We start from the raw sequence: 22,062 nt of genomic DNA, 5'->3' as shown, positions 1-22,062 counted from the left end.
CCCCAATTTAAAGAAACAAAGTTAATATTTGCTCTGCCAGTGTTCTCTACTCCCACCTTGGTAGAGAAAAGAGGTTTCCTTAGCTTAAATATTAACCAGACATTTCAAAGCTATTCAAAAGCTGTTGCCCATGTTAAAAAAATTTTAAAAAAAAGTAATAGGCTCCTAGAAAACACAAAATGGTAATAAAGAGAAGAGTAAAAACTGTGTTAAAATCCTTTTCCCTTTTTGCATGCATATCTCATGACCACCATAATTATAATGCACCATAGAGAATTCAGAAAAAGTCCTAGTGGAGTATTATAATGATTACATAGTGACTGTCATAGACGAGGCCACTCTTGGTCCTCTATCAGCCAAGAAGCCATTTTTATCCAGGAGCAGTAGAGATGGCTCCCACCTGGCAGCCAGGGCTGCCGTGTAAGCAGCATGAAAGCCACCATTCCATCCCTGTGGAAACCTGGTATGGGGTGACGAATCTGGCCATGCGAGGGATAGGGTGAGCTGAAATTGTGGGTAATGGGGAGACAGTGGGGTTAGAATGGGGAAAAGGATGAGGCGGATTTGGAGAGGAAAGGAAGAGTGGTGTAAGTTTGGCTGAATTTTGCCAAGTGAACTAGAATTGGCACCAATGCCTTATTTGGAATTTCCTACCACCTCACTCCTAAAATGATGTTCTTCTTTTTCATCTTCAGTTGTTTGGCAGAAATCTGTACAGAATGAAGTAGACCAGAGCAAAAACTGTATCAGTAGGAACAACCTAATTAAGCAGGGCATCTAAGTCCTTCAAACAAAGGAGCTGGGCAACTGGGAGACACCCTTATCCTGAGAAACACGGAGAGTCTTGTGACCTGGGGATGCTTGCACTCCAAAGGGTCTTTAGTGGGTATTAAACAGAATGGCCAATCCCTGGCCTGGTTTCTTGGAACTCTGCCACTGTCCTGACATCCTAGAAATGGATGCTACTTGCTTCAGTCATGCAGGCAGCTTCTGGGGCGCTAGTGATACGCAAAACAGCCTCAGATAAGGCCCTCTGGTCAATGCCCAAGGATCTTCTGCATTGGAAGTGATTCATCATAAATGATTGTGCCTGTCCCTGTGTATCATGCTTATTCTTGTACCTTTATAATGTTTTTATTCTTTGGAATTTCTTTTTGGCTTCCCAAATGACTCCTTCTCACTCCCCCTGTGAACACCAAAAGTCAAAGACATAATGATTTTTTAATAAGGAGCCGCATGGAAAGTAGAGAATTTAATCACAGCACTCATCATTTTCCTTTTCAATGATTTGTTTTCTAAGGCAACAAAGGAATGGAAATATTTTCTTTTAGAAGAACATTTGTTTTCACTCTTGGTCTCTTCTGAACTTCAAACAGCCTTTTAAGCTCCCTTTGCTTTAAAGGACACAAATGGAAAGCAAACATTCATAAAAGTGGACCTGGTACTCAACGCATTTAATATGACAAAGTGTGTTGAAATTTCAGTTAAAGAAAATGCAAAAAGAATCCAAAGTTCTCAAATTGCACAATCTCTATTTTCAAACTCTGATTGACTTGCATCTCTTTTTTTCTCTAACACCCACTTCCTCTCTCTCTCTCTTATCCCGCTCTGTGTCCCTAGTCTCCCGCATCCCACCTGTTTCTCTTTTCTGCCTCTCTCATCTCTCTTAGCTCTCTGATGTCTCTGGCATTTTCTGTCACAGTCTCTGTATGCGTATGTGCCTGTCTGTCTCGCTCATCTCTTCGTCTCTGTCTCTCACCACAATACTGCTGGGGAACTAGAAAGCACTCTTAAAATTTGTCATTTGCCTTGTTTTGCAGCTATATTGTATTAATTTCATTTTCAATATTTGCTTCTATAAATCAGAAGATTAATAGCAAGATTTTGCTAATATCAGGATGAGTTTGTCCCCATAACAAGAAAATACAATTAAATTAAGGCCATATCTCCAGTTATGTCTCAAGCCGTCAGGTCAGTTGCAACAACTGAGGATTGTTTCACATGTGCTTACATGATAGTGCCTGCCACCCGCATGACAGAATGGGGCAAGTTAAGAACTTAAATCCACCATAGAATTTCATGGTATATTTTTATAGAAATTCATCATCAGTGCCCTGGATTATACAAATACTATAACTTTTCATTGAGGAGCACAAGGTGATTTTACGTATATTAAGTAGACTTCCAAACTGTTACATGGCTTACGATCATCCCATGTTTTGCTGATGAAAAAACGATGCTCAGGGATAAATAATTCCATGACAAAGCAAATATACAAAATGAAGCCAATTATGGACCCAGGGCTAGAAAAAAATTTCTTCCGGAATCAGGTACTATAGCCTAATAGGGGTAACGACGCTGAGCAACAGTGTCTGCTAAGAGGTCCCACAGTACAGGGTCTCTAGGACCTTGGAAACATTAATGCACACTGGCCTTAATGTACTCATTTTTTGCAAGAGTCTACTGAACCCTGAGTGTTTACACCCCTAATCCACACATGAGATAGAATGAAAGAAGCTGATGCTTTTTCAGTATTTCCCAAACCACCTGAAATCTCACTAGGGACAATGAGATAAAAACATCTTCCTACTGCCAAGAGTTTCTAAGTTTCTAACAGTAATATTTATTCACGTTTAAAAATGGCAAAATTGAAAGAAAAAGGATTTTTTAGGTGGGGAGAACTGAAGTGATAATATTAAAATAAAAATAATCTCACAAATATCTATTGTATACATACAAAATACATCTATCCTCATGACAGACAATACCCCCTCTCGAGGAGCTATACTTACCTGGTTTCCAGAGAGATTTCTATGCCCAAAGATCTAAATAAACATGAAGCCATTGAGTTTTGATTTGAACTAGATGGAACATTAAAAGCTTGAAATGTGCCTATCATAAAAATCATGTGACAAGAGTATAAATCACATATGTCACTCAATTTTATTACAGGCTACCGGCCACTGTTCTGTCAGTCTGAATGTGAATTCTTGAGCATGTACAATCATCCGCTTAAATATACTTCCTGAAGAGAATAGAAAAGAGAGAGAGGGTTCTAACATACTTGGATTAAACATAAATCTTATTTTTACCTAGTAAAAATGTGAGACAAACATCAAAAGAAAAAGGAACTATACTTCATAAAGACAAAGGAAATGTGGGAAATCTGTCACATCTTTATTATACTTAGCAAAGTGACCCAGTACTACAATTTAAATAAAAACAAGTTAGAAAAACCAAGATGATCTTGGGCAGGGGAGTCACGAAATTAGCAAAATTCTATTTGCTCTAACTCAGATACTTTTTCCCTTTTCTAAAATTGATTTTAACTGTTTTACATTTTTGTCATATACTTCATGAAAGAGTTCCCTGAGGTGTAAAAGCTGATCGGCCAGCAATGCTTACCTTGGTTTTTAAGATTACAATCCACGTTCACTTCTGCATTTGAACACTGTACGAGGCAGTACATTGAGAGATAAATAATTCCATCATTTCACCCTGGTGCTCCTGTGAAATGTGGTGCTAGGAAACAGCCGACAGGCAGTGCGTCTGAACAAATCATACGTTCTGTAATTGCCGCTTAGCTCTAATTACTACTGAGGATAGCGTTTGCAACTTGATTCCAGGGAGAGGGCAGACTACCTTCTGACGACACTGAACCAAATATATCCTAAAAGACTGACAAGTTACTTTCTTTCATGTAATTTTTCTGAGTATTTCCCAGCTACTCAGTAACTACCACTTTGCCATGGTAAAAATGAAATCAGATAATCTGACACCCACCTCTACTTTCCAACAAAGCAATTTAATTCTCTCAGAATATGAACTTATTATAACAGTTTGGAATTTTTAGTAACACTCAGACTTAAGGGGATTGTTTTTTTCTCTTCTAGGTGGGCCACGAAATCTTTATTGGTTTTTATTTAAAATTGGTTTTTATTTAAAAAAGGAATATGTTCTCAAAATATGAACTTTATATTCTGCTAGTCCCAAGTAATTTATTTGCATACCATTAGACCTAGAGTATTTGTTTTCTTTTCTGTGGAGTTTTAGGTTTTAAATAAAGATTCACAACATGTAATTCAAAAAGACTGAAGCAGATAATTTGATGTTGGTAACATTAATAGGGATGTTTATGCATTTCAACTCAAAAATCTAATTTCAGTTATATGGGAGAATTACCATGGTGAAATTAGCAGTTATGTAGGCTTGGAACTAAAATGATACACTTATTCCTATGCCTAACTAATTTCACTCTCCATCTAGTGGCCTCTGACCATATGATCAGAATAAGGTTTCTGATATATCCAGGTTACACAGTGTGGCTATGACCAAATGGTTGTTTTGCTTCTTCTAAGCTGATTGTCACTGATACTGTTGCATTAGCTTAGTGGGCATTTGGCTGAATGAAACTTAAAATGACTGATGTTTGCAAATGTCAGGAAGGATTTTGCACTTTGGTTGTGCAACTTTTAGCATATTTGTCAACCATGGCCAACACCTTAGTGATGATGTACAGAACAAATTACACCCACTCATATTCAGAGATTTGGTATATCTACTTAAGTCAGATTTGCACGGTAACTATCAGGGGCAGGTAAACCTAAGGGAATAATTAGATGTGGCAATCAAAATAGTAATTATAAAACCTGCTCTTAGAAATGGCACATATCTCTAGGCCTCAGTTGTTATGAATACTAACAACATAGGACTCTAAATGGAACACAGTATGGGAGCTCTATATTTATTTTCCCCCAAATAATAATTGTGCACTTCTTGCTCATGTAATACTTAGTTCTTCATGATTAAAATGAAATTATAGTCACTGCCGTGGTTTTCACTTTATTTTTTATTTTATTTTTAAAAATCTATACCTACGATAGACCTCTCCAAAGAAAACTCTTTGCTCAGTAGGGATTATGTTGATGCTTCCTTTGAAGTATTTTTCTTTCACAGAGCTAGGCAAAATATTCCATTCTTTTTTGCTTGCACTTAAATCATGCCTGATTCCTGGAGTATCTTTCTGGAACATTTCCAGGTCTGGCACACTAGTTCATCGTAAAGCTCCCAAATCCTTGATTTGTGCCTCTCATAGGCCCTTAGTTTAGTTCAGTAGTATACAAAGTGTGGTCCCCAGACCAGCAGCACCTGCATCACCCAAGAACTTGTTAGCAAATTCCCAGACTCCATCCCAGACCTACAGAATCACAAGCTCTGGGGGTGGGACCCAGCAATCTGTGTTTTAACCAGCCCTCCAGGTGATCTGAAGCACTCTGATGTTTGAGAACCACTGGTCCATGTATGTATGTACTAAGAGCAATAAGAGAAAGGGATAAGGAACATTTAAGCCTCTATGGGAAAAACTATGGGAGAGGCAAAGGCTTATTAGCAGAGGGGTGGCATTTGAGTGGTGATCTAAAGGATTGGAAGAGTCTGGATGAATCTGAAGGAGGCACCAGGCATCCCTCACCTGGCTAACCTATCACATGTGCCCTTGAGTTAATGCAGCCCCACCAATTCCAAGATCTTAGTCCATCAGTCACCATCTTTAGTCATTCCATTCTTAAGGAAAACAAAGAAGACTTTCCTCATTCCTATTAGCCTCTTAGTCTACCAACTACTCTCTTTTCCCTTAACTTTTAATTCCTTTTAGAGCAGCCTACACTTCGTTTTTCAATTTTTTTTTTTTTTAACTATCCCTTCACTTCACAAATCCTATGATTTGGCTTCTGATTTCTCCAGCCTAATAAAATTATGACTTTGAAGCCCTTTATCAGTCTTCCTTGACCCCTGTACCATTGGTAAAATATGATCCCATATCTGAAACACCTCTTTTCTAAGCTCAACTTTTGTTATTTCCAATCACCTGCTGGACCCTTCACACCTGTATCCCATTGGCACCTCAACTTCAACTTGTACAAAATTACACTAGTCATTCCAGCCCCCTGCTACCTCCCCAAGAGATGTTCCTCCTTTGGTGGTCTTTATTTCACTGCCTGGCACCATGAGTCTTCCAGGCACCACAGACTCTAAAACTTGAAGCTGTATTTGACTTTTCCCTCTTCCCTGATCCTGAATCAAGTTAGTTATCTTTATGACCTCTCTCACCTCCTTCCCCTTTTTATACCCATTACCCATTACCTCCATTTAGGTTCTCACTAGCTGTTCACTAGCATAATCCTTCAACCATTGTATTCCCACCGTAGTCAACTGAATTCTTAAGAAGGATAGCTCAAGTCAATCATTTTTCTATTCAAATGTCTTCCATGGCTCCCCTTAGTGAGTTATGGGCTCTGAAATCCAATACACCTGTTCAAATCCCTACTCTGCTACTTACCAGCTGGGCAACATTAAAGGAATTAATTGACTTGCTAAGCCCCAGTTTTCTCAGCTGACAAGTAGGAACAAAACAGTACTCATATCTCATGAGGAGACCAGAAGGAACTAATCCACGTAAATTTTCAAAGTGCAAAGAACATAGAAGGACTTAGTGAATAATAAGCATTATTATTATCATCACCAAAGCCTTTCACGGAATACAATTCCAACACCTCAGTTCAGCATGCCTCACCATCCTCAAACTTAACTGAAAACCATTTCCTTACTCACACTCTCTAAGATATGTTAAACTGAATTATTCTTCAAGGGCAAAAACCAAGTCTTAGTTTTTTTTCTGTCCCTGGCTCCTTAGGCAGTACCTTACACCTAGCAATTGCTCTAGAAATGTTCACTGCATGAAGCACTGACCTGTTCTTGTACATACACACTTTCTTAGTTCTATCACTTTGTTTACGATTTCATGTTTCCCAGGATGCCCTTCTTTGACTGTCCCCTTTCAAATTCTCTCCATTTTCAAGTGGCATTTTAAATGCTATCTGTTCCAGGGAGTCTTCCCACTTCCATCAGAAGAAAGCATCTTTCTCTCCTCTGAATCTGCAATACATTTCATTTATACCTCCCTAATCGTACTTAAGACATTCTATTGTATATGTGTCTTCTTCCCCAAGGAGCTGTAAGCTCTTCTGGGTTACAGACCAGAATTGATTTATTGCTGTTTGCCTAGTTCCTTGCCCAGAGAAGCACTCAATAAATGTGTTGAATGAATGAATGAGGTAGAGGGAACATCTATCAATGCATTCTCATTATAAGAACTGTGCTGCTGTATACCACCTGATTAAAGGTTTTCTTTCCCATTGATAATTATGATGGTCTTCAAAGAGTAAATGGATTATGAGAATTACAGAAACAAGCTTAAGAGGATCCCTAATAATTGGGGTGTGTTCCTAACCTTGGGTTTAAAGTTAGTATTCTAGAATTCAGAAGCATTTTGCCTAGAAACAAAGTTATAAATGGTCACTGGATTCCTGGGATAGTCCTCAAAAGCTTAATTAACCCACAGATGTGTTAGACAGAACATTACACTAGCAATAGCACTTCAATGCCAACATTATTATAAGGAGTCTTGAAAAGGAGTCAATATCCTGTGAGTGTTTATGAAGATGCTCAGTCTTCCTTGCAAAACAGAAAACCATGAATTTTGTTTTCTTCTTTATATTTTAAGACACACTTAGAAAGCTATAACCAAAAGCCAATTTTCTTGTGTATTCAAATGATTACCTTTCATTGCCAGCATGAACGTGATCTGGTTAAAGAAACAATTTATAATTGTCAATTATGAACTCTAAATTTAGAAAATGGAAGTTCTCTGTAAAGCTGTCTATATGTTTGAATTTTTAGATATCAGAACTTATTTTCTTTTTTACTTAGAACTCTAAATTTCAGCTTCTTTGTCTTCATTTTGCATAATTTAAAATTGACTGTGGCCCCTGATACTCTAGCTTCAGTTCCTTTACTGTATCCCTGACAAATATACAATGACCTGTTAACAAACTTTTAATTACATTCATTAGGGGAATCCGTTATTTTAAATTAACTCTTGAGTGAGTAAATATCCCTTTCTAATGGAAAAATGATTGGCTTTCCAATTATCTGAATTGCAATTTTAGATTTCCACAAATTTACTTATTTAAAGTAGGCAACCCTATATACAAGAAGTTATCTATGAAAAAGACACATTTTCACTATTCCTTTTTGCAACCGCCAGCATTAAGCTAGACATTACTGGGGTCCCTGGTCCTTAAGAAGCTGACCGTCTATTTGGAGAACAAAAATAATGTATCTGAAATAATTAGAGACTAATGCAAAGACACATAAAATTTAGTGTGAATTACAGGCACTGATGGAGAAGTAGTACAGAAGAGAATACAACTTCCACAAGGGCAGGGATCTTTGTTTTGTTCACTAATGTGTCCTAAGCACCTGGAGCTGACTATGAGCTCAAAAAACAACTGTGCTACCAAAAGGAGAGACAAACGGGGACTAGAATGGCTGGAGACAGTTTCATTGTGAAGACAGGACATTAGTAAGACCTGAAAATAGCGTTGTCCCTTGATATCTGTCAGGGATTGGTTCCAGAACCCCTGCGTTGATACCAAAACCCATGGGTGCCCAAACCCCCTTTAAAAAATGGTGTAGTACTCTCGTATAACCTATGCACACCCTCCCGTAAACTTCGAATCAACTCTAGATTACCTATAATACCTAATACAATGTAAATGCTATGTAAATAGTTGCCAGCTCACCACAAATTCAAGTTTTGCTTTTGGGAACTTTCAGGAATTTTGTTTTTAGAATATTTTTGAGCAGTGGTTGGTTGAGTCCGCAGATGGGGAACCCGGGGATATGGAGAGCTGACTGCATGCGATTCCATGGTTCCTCCTTTCACTCACCATCTACATCCAATTAACAAGTCCTGTTGTTTCTACCTGCAGCATATATTGCAAATCTTTCTGCTTCTCTGTATGTCACTGCCCCACTCTAGTCCAGGCCATCAATATCTATCTAGACTACAGCAAATGGCTCTTAACAGATCTTTCTGAGACAACTTAGGCACCCCATACTTCGTTCTCCACACGACAGCAAAGCAAAATATTTAAAAATACAAATCTTATCATGTTATTCCCGCTGCACTCTGAATAAAATCAAACACCTTAACCACGGCCTACAGTTACTACACGATTAAGCCCTTGCTTACTTCCAAAACCTCAACTTATATCACCTCTCCTTACCGCCCCCCCCCCAAGATCTAAGCTTCTGTTCCCTTTCCCAAACATGTCAAATTCATACTTATCTCAAGGCTTTTGCCTTTGCTGTTCTCTGAGTGTGGAACTCTCTTCCCCCAATTCAGTTGTGTCTCAGCGCAGTAGACACACCATTGAGGACTTCAGCAAGGCCTTCTTTCTATTACACTGTTCTGTTTTATTCACTCCATCCACTTATGTCTCTAAAATTATCTCATCTTATTTGTGTACTGGTTCATTGTCTCTCACTAGAATATAATCTCCATGAGAACAACAACTATATTCTAGGTATTCAAAATGAAGACACTTTTTAAGCACCAAATGGTTTGAAGGACCCCTCACATACTATTACCACACTTTTTCCTTAGTATTCATTGAGTGTATATGCATAGTATTATATGTAATACTATTATGAAGTCAGTAACATTTAAAATAAAGGTACAGGCATACATCAGAGATATTGCAGGTTCAGTTCCAGACTACCACAGTAAAGCAAATATCTCAATAAAGCGAATTTTTTGGTTTCCCAACGCATATAAAAGTTATGTTTATACTATACTGTAGTCTATTAAGTGTGCAATAGAGTTATGTCTAAAAAAAAATGTATATACCTTAATTAAAAATACTTTATTCCAAAACAATGCTAACCATCACCTGGGCCTTTCAATGAGTCACAGTGGTAACATCAAAGATCACTGATCACAGATCATCATAACAAATATAATAATAGTGAAAAAGTTTGAAATACTGTGAGAAGTACCAAAATGCGACACAGAGACACGAAGTAAGCAAATGCTGTTGGAAAAATGGCATTCACACAAACCTTCAATTTGTGAAAAATGCAATATCTGTGAAGCACAATAAAGCCAAGTGTAATAAAACGAGGTCTGCCTGTATTTCATTATACAGTAGGGCTGACATGCATTTGGCAAGAATACCTTGGGTATGTGTATCTACCAAATATTTGGTGCATGTTTCCATTTATTGGTACACAAGGATCCTCAGTCCACAGATACTAGGGGACCCACTGATTGCTATGCGCACTTGCTATAAGAGAGAAGAATAGTAGCCGTCCTAGTTAGAGCTTTCTCAAGACAGAGATAAGAATAAACTTGGCGTAAAGCCTTATCCTAAACTAAGGATAAGCTAACTTATTTTCTGACCCCTTTAACACTTAAAGTACAATTTATTGGTCATATTTACACATTTGTATAACAATGGCTAACACAGATAACACATTATATGCAACACTGTTTTAAGCACATTATACATATATTAATTCACCCGATCTTCAAATTAACTCAGTAAGGGAGGAACTTGCTATTATCTATATTTTCTAGATGAGAAAACAAGACATACAAAGTTTAAGTGTGTTGCTCAAGGTCACAAAGCAGATAAGCAGTACAGCTGGGACTCAAACCCACATAGTCTGGCTCTAGAGTTGACACTTAAACCACTACGTTATGCTGCCTCGCTGATATAAGAAGAAGGTACCTCCTTTACACTACAGGAAAATCTCTTGCACCATACATAGCATATAAGAAAAATTACATATCAGATGTCAGCTACTTGTAAATATGCATGCTTCACTCCTGAACATTTTCAAGTGTAGTTCTTTTTTCTCATTACTGCCACATAAAGGTCTGAAATGCTTAGCAGCAAGTGATTTCATGAAGCAGTTCTATATCACGTGGGAAATTATAAGGAAAATCTAAATCAAATACCACATCTCACTGTGCCTCTAATATCACTGCGAAAACAGCATGATTTTCTAGGACACATTGTGAAGTCTGAGGTGATAAGATAGCATATCTTAAAATGACTTGAAACCAAAAATGGACTTGTGAGTGTTATTTCCAACCCACCAAGAATGTTCTAATTTGACAGGTTAGAACATGAGGATACAGACCTCACCTTGATATATAAAGTCTGTAAGTGTGCAAACCTCAGTGATTTCTGCATAGTACTGGATCAGGCTCTTTATGAAGAAAGTTCAATATTAGCTTATAGGACCAAGACAGGATTCCAATAAGACTCAGATTGTTTTGTCCTTCATATAAGGCCTTTCATTTATTCTGCCACCCATTCCCTCTGTTTTAAAGAGATTAATTAGCTATCTTGTGAAATGTGAATGAATCAAGGAGGAGTTGAGTCTACTGAGCACAGCATATGTTTTGCAACATGACCCTTATGTAATAAATCTCTTGCAGAGCACCTCTTCTTTTCCAAATGGGGCCTGTCTTCACTTTTCTCATGTGAGACTTGGCAAGTGGGACATTCTGAGTCTGACAGGCCGCTTCTCTGCTCCTCAGCTGACAACTCTTTTACACAGATGTCAGCTGAAACCTTTACTGGGGCACGTAGGGGATCAGAACTTTTGAGTCAGGGCCAGCCAAGAGAATGCCACATCCCTCAGCTCTCCGCGGACCCTACCCCTTCTCAACAGCACTCCTGCAAGTCAGCCCAGCTCCAATGAGCCAGCACAGAACACAGGAGAGGGAAGAATTGGCTTTCAACATGAAGCTGGCTTAGGGAGTTCCCTTGTAAGAAGTTCACTAAGGAAGAGAAATCTGCATTTTTGTGATCTTTTCTTTCACAAGATTTGGGAGCTTGGAAAGAGATGTGAAGGAATTTGGGGCTTTTTATCATGGCGTAGTAGCTTTAGAGTCAGACCCCAGTTCAAATGTTGTTTCTGCTATTTACTAGCGATGTGACTTTGGAGAATTGCTTATTATCTGAACCTCAGTTTTCCCATCAGAAATAATACCTGTCTTGTTTAGATTTGGAAAGGGAAGAAAAACATAACACATATAAAACGCTTAGCACAGTGTCTGCCATGGAGGATGCCTTCAATAAATGTTAGTTCTCTGTTTTTCTCATCCTGGAAAGGGCCAGGTGTTTCGAGGTCCAATTTCAAAAATGTCTCCAATGTCCTTGGCATATTCCATTTTCACTGGCTTTGGTCTTGTTTTGGCTTTATGCCAGGGATTCTTAACTTAGGATCCATGGACCCCCCCCCCCTCCAAAAATTATATGCAAATATTTGCAACCATGCTCCTTTTTGGGAGAATGGAATCAGATTTAATCAATTCTCAAAGGATTCTGTGATTCAAAGAGATTTAAAATCTCTGCATATGTCCCTGAAAAGTTGCAGGCAAACTGAATGTCTTTTGTAAATCAAATTTAATTTTTAATGTACTAGAAGAGCCAGTGAATAAAGGAACTCTACAATGAATCACAAGTACTTGCTTCATAAACTGTACATTTAATCCAGAGTTTTTCAGTTTTTACAAAAGATTCACATTTTCAATATCAGGTTTGCTTGAAATAGAATATATAGTGATATTATATGCATAGTAGATAACTTCTGTTAACAATTTACAATGTAGCCTGGGGGTCAACTTCCGGTTTAATGTAAATTGAAAAAGAAGGCACTCCAAAAAGTCCCTGATCTTAACTGGACAGAAATTTAGTTATCCTCTGCTCCAAAGACCTCATTTTATGGATGAAGAAATTGAGGTTCTGAGACGTTACATGACTTGCCCAAGGTCATCTCAATAGTTACAGACAGGAAGGAATAACAGCTGTAAAAATGACAGTGATTATGATGATGATGACAGCCCTGTGATCTATTGAGCATTTACTTGATCTAAGCCTTTAAAGACTTTAACCTCATGTACTTTCACTACAATCCTAGGGGAAGATTTTATTACCTCTACTCAGCAGATGAAGCATTCTGCCCAGGGCTCCACAGCCAGTAAATGGACAACTCAGGATTCAAACCAACTCACAACTCAGAACCCTGTTTCAGCTTGAAAAACTATGCTCTTAGGCACTAAACTGCTTCCCAGAATACAACAGAACAGAGAGTCACATGGTCTTGTATCTACAACCTTTAAGGTATGTTTATATATTTGAATGGGGCTTTAAAAATACAATATTAGACAGTCCTTGCCCATGCTACACCCTCATAGATAGACACTAGGAGTATGTGTACTAGAATAAATCCAGGTCATCTCCTGCTTGCAATGTCAGCCTCAGACACAACCCTCTCTGGCCATGCTTCTCCCTAGTCTGCAGGGCAAGGAGATCAGCCCACATGGAGTCTATGCTCTTCCACTGCCCCTTCTAGGCCACATTCTGGGCACCTGGGATTCCATATGTCCACACTCTAATGGCCCTGGAGCCACTTCCTGACGTAGACAACACCCGTGTGGGCCCCAGGAGTGGCCTCTGGATGGCTGTTTTCAGGAAACGCAGATGGAGCCTGGCCGTGGGGACTGTGGTGTCAACACTCCAGAGCCACTTCGTGCATCCTTCTTCTGGCACAGAACTTTGACATGTCTGGGAATTCTAAAATAATACCTGGTCTTCTCAGGTTTTCATGAATATATATTTGTAAAGGTAGGAGGATAAAATATACTTCATTTAGCAGTTTAGTGCCTTGATTTTTAACTTTATAACAGTTAGATATATGTGGGCCTCAATTTGTATTATTGTCTGAGGCCTCACAAATGGTAGGACAGGGCAAGCTTGCCTGCTTTTCTCCTCTTCAGTGCTGCTCTCTCTCAGCTTTCCTGGTTCTTCTATCCCCTTGGTATGACTCCATACCTGCTTTCCTTCCTATTTTCCCTGATCTATCTTTACTGGTGATCTGCGATGAAATCCACCTATCTGAACATCATTTGGTATTTAATAATGGCTGACTATAAGCCACACACTGTGCTAGGTGCTATGGATATATCTGTAAACAAGAAACCCTCAGCCCCTGCCCCCAGGGAGCTAACTGTCGTGTGAAGGGTCCACTTGAATACACAGGCATTTAAAACACAGTGATAAGTGTGACCATAGGAGTAATACTGAGAACGCTGAGGGAACTTAAGTTGTTCATAGGTGTCCACTAAGGCTTCCTGAAAAAAGGAAGGTCTAAACTGAAAACCTGAAGAATAAGATTTACCTAGGCAAAACGGAATGAGGAAGGAGAAGAGGAAGAGCTGGTTCCACGTTTGTTTTAAGTAAAGAGAACTGCACATAAGACCAGGCCTGGAGCCAGGGCAAGCATGGTACCTTGAACTGAAAGTATTACAGTATTGACTAAAGTATGTCTCCGGGGTGAGAAATGTTTCTGGAAAGGTAAACTGAGACCAGACCGATGCAGGTCTCATGGATCATGTTAATGCGTTCAGACCTGACCTAAAGGTGGTGGAGAGTCAAAGGCAGATTCTAAAAAGGGCATGGCATGATGAGACTCACGTGTAAGGAACATCAGTGGCTGGAGAATGGATTATGTGTATGTTCAAGAGACGCTGCTGGGGAAGGGGGGAGGGGCAGAGGCGGATGGAGCTAAGACGTCCAAGTAGGTGGCTTTATAGTAATCCAGGGGAGAGACAATTCTGGCATGAACTGAGGGTTAGGCTGTAGTGAGAAAGGACAGATGAAAGAGGTAGAATCAATAGGACATGGTAACTTATTTGATATGGGGCTGACACCCAATGGACTAAAGCAATGGGTAGATGGAGGGATCAATCACAGGGAAGGAACACAGAGGGATGGGTGAACCCAAAGGGAAATTTGCTTTCTGAGCTTTGACCTCAGCACCCCTCAGAGTCAGGGCTCTTGTTTTTTATCTTTCAATACCACACACTGAGACTGTGTGCCCAGGGTCTAAGTGCTAGGCTGTGGTGGTCTCCGCCTCCCACTCTGCCCCGCTTCTTCTCCACCACTAGGAGGAAGGGTGGACAAACGACAGCCATGAAAAAGGGAATTCTTGAATGAGGCTCTCATTTATAATTCATCTAAGATAATCATTTGTTTAAAGTACACGGCCATCATAAAAGTTACCAGGACAATTCAGTAAATGACAATGTGTCTGAATTTCCAGAATTATATTTGATTTGGGGTTGTCTTAAGTATTACAGCAACGATTTAGATTTAGTCAATATTTCAACGTTTTGCTCTCAAGCAGTGATGTTAACTTAGTAAGTGTTTATCCTTCAAAAACAAAGAAAGTTAGAGAATGGCTAATTCATATACTTCCCTAATATATCTTCTCAGACTTTACACATGCAATTTATAGCATATCTATATCAGAAATTAATCCTTATCAATATATCTAAGTTATAGTCTTTTCTCAATCTCCAAGATTTTTACATGTGCTAGCAATACGAAAAGGACAATTTTAATAGCACTCAGTTTCAGAAAAAAAAATACAATTTTTATTTTTTATTTTGTAAGGCTAAACATCAACTGATATGCCAACAATCCTTTGTGAAGGTAATGGCTACCAGGAAAAAATAAGAACAAAAACAAAAGCCCCTAACGGATGGGTTCAGTTCTTGAAAACAAACTTTCTAAAAGTAAATTATATCAGTTTGCTCAATATTGATGAATATTAGTCTTCATTATTCATTAGCCATATCATATGCAGTATAGTTAGGTCTTTTTTAAAAATCTAAAATTTAGGTTAAAAGCCAAATTTAAGAAAGTTAGTTTTGAACTTTTTAACAATTGTGTTGTGTGAATTTTTGAAGTTAAAAAAATAGAAATCAATACTATGTAAGGAAAAAAAGAAAAACAAATGAGAAAGCTTTCAAGGGCGCCATCAATATTTTAAACAAGCTTGGAGGAAAATCTCAAGTTGTTTTGTCAGCAATGCCAAGGTTACTCAGATCTATGTGGCTTTGGATTAAAATTTTAATTTATGTTTCGGTTTCTTCGAACATAAAAGAAATAGAAACAAAACAAACTCGCCAAAATGCCATAGAAAATAAGGTTTATAATGAAGTTTGACATTCACTTAATAAAAAATATAGCATTATTATTAGATCCATCTTACTTACCTTTTACACAGACCTGTATCCTTATGAACCAAAAGGAATGATTTTTAAAATCACTTCTTTACTGTAATGATCTTAAAGATTGATAACAAAGTCTTTCCCCAGGATAAATGGGCAAATACAAATGAACAAAATGAGGGTACTTTAATAGCAGTACTACCCCTGCCTAGATTAAGGGATTTGAATCCTACACATAAACCTCAATTTACAGTGGGGGGAACATAGCTACACCATAATCTATTCAGGGAAAAACAGAACCGCACCTTTTTGTGGATAAAATACAGACCAAAACTGATACAAATTGGACACACAGCACTGTCCTTGTTCAGAACATGGTACAATAAAAGGAACTTTTCTGTTGATCCTTCTCAAAATTGTTAGGAGTTCTCTTAGTGCAAACAACAAAGCAGAAAGTCCATGGAAGCAGAATCTAAACTATTTCTGTTTGGCTCTGAGCAAGGTATTTATCTGTTTCATCCTGCACAAGGACCAGAGTGGACTGAAAAATATCCCCAAGTAAACAACGGTAAAATCTGCTGGGTAACCATGAAAATACAAACCACCGAAACACTTGCATTATAGTCACATTAATTATCGTTACGTATAGGAAAAGACCATTAAAAGCCACAAAACCTATAAACAAACCAGATGGGAGCGATGCTAAAAGGAGCTAATCTAAAGCCATGCTTGCACACAGAGGAAATTACATCTTCACATGGTATAAATCATTAACATTTATATGCACAGATACAATGAACTATCATCTTCTCTTATGGTTCCGAAGAGTTGGGTAAGGATGGAGGACTGAGTGGGAGGCAGGTTGATAGGAGAGAAAGGGGTTTTGCCCAAGGAGGTCTTTGCTTCACTTGCTCTCTCCTTCCTTCCTTCTTAAACTTCTCTACAGCCCTGTCTTCTGAGATACGTCTCTCCTGCCCTCCTCTGGCCTCTCTGATCAAGTTGCTCTGTCTCTGGGGCCTGCTCTTCCTCTTCTGGTTCTGTGGATGTGGATGTTTGGGCTCCACCATTGGTTTTTTGCTGGTGGCCCTCTACACCCCCTCCCTGGGTCACCTCTGCCACTCAGGGCACTGTCTCTGCCAACAGCTGCTACTCAGAGCCTGGCCTCCACCCCAAGTCTCAGTTCTGTATATCCAGATACCCGCTGGCTATTGCCAACTGGATGCCCCATAACCACCTCTAGAACCAAACTTATTGGGGCTGAGAGATATTACTCTGAAATGGGAGAGGATGAAGTTACTCATCCTAAAGGAATATCCTGAGATAATAAAAGACCTGTTTAGAAGAGGAAGAGAGCCAGTGCCAAAGAGTAAGAAAAGAAAATCATTAATATTTCTTATAAACCTTCACTGAACAAGCATTATATACTTTCACAATACTTGTAACCATCTGAATACAAATTAAGCTTAACAGTATTTGAACTTTAAGTTCAAATGAAGGATGGCCCTTTGTTCTGTTGAGTTTGCTTCGCTCCTCACCAAATGTTAAAACCAGATTGAGACACAGAAGTAGAAATGCTGGTTATTTGGAATTCTCCTTGGCCTCCAAGCACTGCTCCTTTTCTATGCAAAGTGGAAAAGCTTTCAAAGGCCACTTGTCTGGGAGTGAGGCTCCAATGTGGCAGCTGATTCCTCCCCCATCTTCAATGCATAAAGCTAGACCCAGGGGAAAAATGCCAACAAAAAAAAAAAAAAAAAAAAAAAGGAGGAAAGAATTAACATATTTCTCTCCCTACCAGAATATCTGTGTGAAAAATAAGTAGTAATTAGTTATGTCAAAATGCTTGGTGTCATTAAAATAAAAAAGAATTTTTTTAAAGAAATGAAATTGGGTCATTTGTAGAGATGTGGATGAACCTGGAGAGTGTCATACAGAAGAGATGTGGATGAACCTGGAGAGTGTCATACAGAGTGAAGTAAGTCAGAAAGAGAAAAACAAATATCATATAATAACTCATATATGTGGAATCTAGAAAAATGGTATAGATGATCTTATGATGACAAAGCTGAAATAGAGACACAGATGTAGAGAACAAATGTATGGATACCAAGGGGGAAAGGGGTGTGGTGGGAGGAACTGGGAGACTGGGATTGACACATATACATTATCGACACTGTGTATAAAATAGACAACTGATGGGAACATGCTGTATAGCACAGGGAACTCTACCTAATGCACTGTGGTAACATAAATGGGAGGGAGTCCAAAAGGGAGGGGATATCTGTATGTGTAAGGCTGACTCATTTTGTTGTGCAGTGGAGGCTAACACAACATTGTAAAGCAACCATACTCCAATAAAAAGTAATAAAAATATAATAAAAATAAAAAATAAAAAAGAATTTTTTTTAAAGGCGAGGTGTTCATGTTTTTAGATTATATTTTCCACCTAATGCTAATGTAATGCCCCCAGGGTATTTAAAAATTTTGAAGTGCTACATGATTTTCATTGAAAATCTATAAGAATTTTATCGCGGGTTCATTTTTAAAGTAAAAGTTGAAACAATTTGAATTATGATACGTTTGCAGAAAAAACTTGAACTTGATTCTTCCCCTAGAAAACTCCTCTCCTTGTATTCTTCAAGTTAAATGATGGCAACTCTACCATAACACTTGTCTCCTAGCTCTCCTTTTCTTCTCATAGTCACACAACCACCAGCTTCTAGATGTTCAGTCCTCCAATATGAATCCTCCAAAATCATCCCTGACTCTAGTTCATACCCTCACCTCTTCCGTCATTACTGGTCACCTTCACTCCACTTTTATTCTTCTTAGATTCATCTCCCAGGCTGCTGCCAGAACAATATATCAAAAATGCAAATTGAAACACATTACTCTTCTGCTTAAAATCCTTTTTACATTTATCTGTATAACAAATATTTGCTGAGGGCCAGGACCTGTGTGTCAGATCAATGCACAATTTTGGGACCGTGGCACGAACAATACCAACAGGGTCTCCATGCCCATGAACCTTTGCCTTCATCATGTGATTTACACTATTATGGCTTAAATGGTCCTCCACAATGAGACCCCTATCATCTGAGATTCATTTTTGTACTATCCTTGTCTCATCCCCTGTATACATCGTGCTATTTCTCACCTCTGTGATTTCCTCCTACTGACCCTTTGCTCTATTCCGCCCCTTTAATTTGCCTATTTCTACCCATTTTTTAAGACAGGGAATCTCTCTTCGGACAACAAAGGCTGGATGAAGTATCCTTCCACTGTGTTCCTGTAACACCTACATTCCACATCACCATACCTACCACATTGTGTTGTAAATAGCTCTATCCACAATCATTTTAGTTACACCTAGTTCTACGCAAATGTTTATTTAACAACTGCCAAACTCAAACATAATGGTTTATGTATTTTATAATGATTTCAGAGAAAATTGGTGGCAAAGAAATGTTAATATTACAGTTATAATTTGGAGAAGAGGGCAGGAGGCAGGAGATGTTTGGATCCCGGCTATAATCCCATATCCACAATGGGTTTAAAAAACTCAGGCATTTCAACAAAAATAGATTAAATCCAACTGATTGGATCCAGTAATCTATGCCGGACTAGTTCCAGTAATCTCTGCTACCGTAGTATGTTTGCCTTCCTGATCAAGGTATTAATAATTAAGTGTGTGGTAATAAAGACTGGTCCTTTTGCTAGAGAAAAAGGAATTAAGGAAAATCTCTTAATAAATTACTTCAAGCATTCTTCACACAGGACATAAGAAAGAAAGCTGGATATGAAAATATATTGAGGCAGTAGAAACTAATCATTACCTGTAAATGGGCAAATATGACACGGAGAAAAAGGCCTATACCACTGGGCTACTAGAGTAAAAACTAAGACTTTCTTTGAGGACTTCAGAACACACTGAGGCAATTAGCAGGCTATCCAGGCCCAGTTGGATTGAAGGGATCTTGTTTTTTAAGGCCAAGATCAGTGGGGAGTAAGCCAAAGCTATCTCAGATGAGATATGAGAATAATTTTTTCCATTTTCAGCTGCTTCTAGTTCTAATTCGAGCAGATAATCTAAAGTTGATTATATATAAGATACATAGGTTCACAGTGAAACATACAGTTTCTCTAACAACATGCCAAAAGGTAGATGTGACTGTAGCTCCTTTCCATCTGTAAGACCTATGACTGTAACTCTTGAATTACACAGAGCTGGTATCTACTTTAAATAGAAACTCTGTCCATGCTATGTCAGTATATTTCTAGTAGGAAATGTGGCAACTAGACCTGTACTCTTTTATAATTACTAATCTTGGGGGGGGGGGAAATCAGGTTAATTTAAGGGTTTATTAAAACCTTATAAGTTGTATAACTTCATATAACAACTATAATTGATTTTTAACATAAGTTTGGAGAATTAGGTTTCAGTATTTTTCATAAATTACTAAAATGAATAGTAGTTCTGTCCACAGTAAGGGAAAAAATAAATAAAATAATTGCTTTGTGGTTTGAACTAAGTCTGTCTTTGTTCAAAAAGTCCCCCAAAACTGGTGGCCATGAATAAATGTCAGTGGGCTTGAATTTCTGTAAGTTTTCTTGGGATGATATATTTAATTCTCATAATGTTTTTAAACTGACATATGTCCATTTTTTCACATTAAGAAACTAATAAGTTTAAAATATGTTTGCTGCTTTGGCAATTACTCATTATTTAATTACATGTTGTTATGTGGCTAGACACCCTAGACATTAATCACTTAATTAGTGACAATACTCTGCATATGGTATATATGTGTGTGCATGTGTGTACATCCATACACACACTGATATATTCTTCATATCATGTTTTTATTTATGTATGTTGCACATTTAAGGACCATAAACTTCCATTCACAAGCTCAAATCCATTTATAAATTCATTCAAATATTTCTTAAGCATCTACTATGAACCAGGCCCAGTGTTCATCCTGAGTAAGACATGGTCTCTGCTCTCAAGAAGCTAGTAGGGAAAACATAATGAGCATATATTACAAGGGCAATGAGTGTGTTATATACAAGGTAATGTGTAACTGTCCTTTTTGAATACATACCACAGATTAAACTGTATCTTAAAACAGTTATACACAAAAACAATAGATCTTAAAACAATTATACACAAAAACAAACTGATATCATAGGTTTATTTATCTTGCCTTCTCAAATCAAAACCATCAGAGAGTGTGTGGCTGTCTGACCATGTGTGTACAGTCACTCTGAGACCATCTACGAGGCATAGAAAGAAAATAATTTTATTCTATCATCCACCTTACTCATCCATGTATTCATAGTTCCTGACCAGATACTGAGAACCATTTAGGATCAGCTCAAGTCATCAGTATCATTAATTCCCAGTCAACATGATTCAGAATTGACTAACCTATGCAACTAATGGGAGGCAGTTCATTTCAAAGTCATTTATTCTGTTCCTGAAGCCTGAAAGTCACACTGGTCCTTCACTGTTTGTTCAGCTGATCACAGATCAGAGGTAATGACATTTACATTGCTAATAGACTTTGCTCCAACTGTGTTAACTCCTGGTTTGGTGTAGTTTCTTCTACCTGAGGAAAGCTTATTTGACCTCCTGCACGAAACTTTAACTAATTATCTGAATAAGAACATTGCCTTACTTGTACATCCACAAACATGCACACATATTAAATATAGAAATGTGTGAAATTCTCTAATTACCTATTCCATGTGAGAATCAGGACTGATGTGCAAAACAAATTAAAGTATGTGTTATTAATTTACCCTGACATACACATTAAATTACTTGAAAAATCTGGGCACATTAGGAGAGTACCTTTCAGTCATTGATCTAAGTCTGTGTGACAATGACCTCTTATCTTGGGCTTGTAAAATCAGACTGATAGAAAAAATATATATTTCAATGGATTAAATCCTGGATAACATGGAGAACAGTCACAAATAATTTGATTTTTCTGTATAGCAAATTTCAAGCAGCTAAATCTTTTCTTCTTTAATGTTTCTTTGATCACAATTATTAGCATATGTTAACTGTTACTGGTGTGAAATGAAAAATGAGAATTCCAAACTCAGTTTCCTTTATTAATGAG

At 38.0% G+C, this 22,062-nt stretch overlaps 1 protein-coding gene across 4 annotated transcripts in view; it reads right to left on the bottom strand.

The window, feature by feature from the left end:
• Positions 1-22,062, bottom strand: part of ZNF385B (zinc finger protein 385B) — a 317,444-nt gene that overhangs the window by 98,692 nt on the left and 196,690 nt on the right. For 2 of the 4 annotated variants that reach the window (XM_068543880.1, XM_068543881.1), the window contains exon 1: positions 3,406-3,572. The exons of the other annotated variants lie outside the window; for them this stretch is intronic. In XM_068543880.1, the coding sequence (XP_068399981.1) occupies positions 3,406-3,469 (64 nt within the window). In that variant the 5' untranslated portion in view covers positions 3,470-3,572. Of the gene's footprint in view, positions 1-3,405; positions 3,573-22,062 lie in introns of those variants that run through there. 4 annotated transcript variants of the gene reach the window in all.

The sequence above is a fragment of the Eschrichtius robustus genome, chromosome 5 (genome assembly GCF_028021215.1).
Source record: "Eschrichtius robustus isolate mEscRob2 chromosome 5, mEscRob2.pri, whole genome shotgun sequence".
Taxonomy (NCBI): domain Eukaryota; kingdom Metazoa; phylum Chordata; class Mammalia; order Artiodactyla; family Eschrichtiidae; genus Eschrichtius; species Eschrichtius robustus.
The sequence above is the reverse complement of the archived record's forward strand: the minus strand, read 5'-3'. Positions and strand labels throughout refer to the sequence as shown.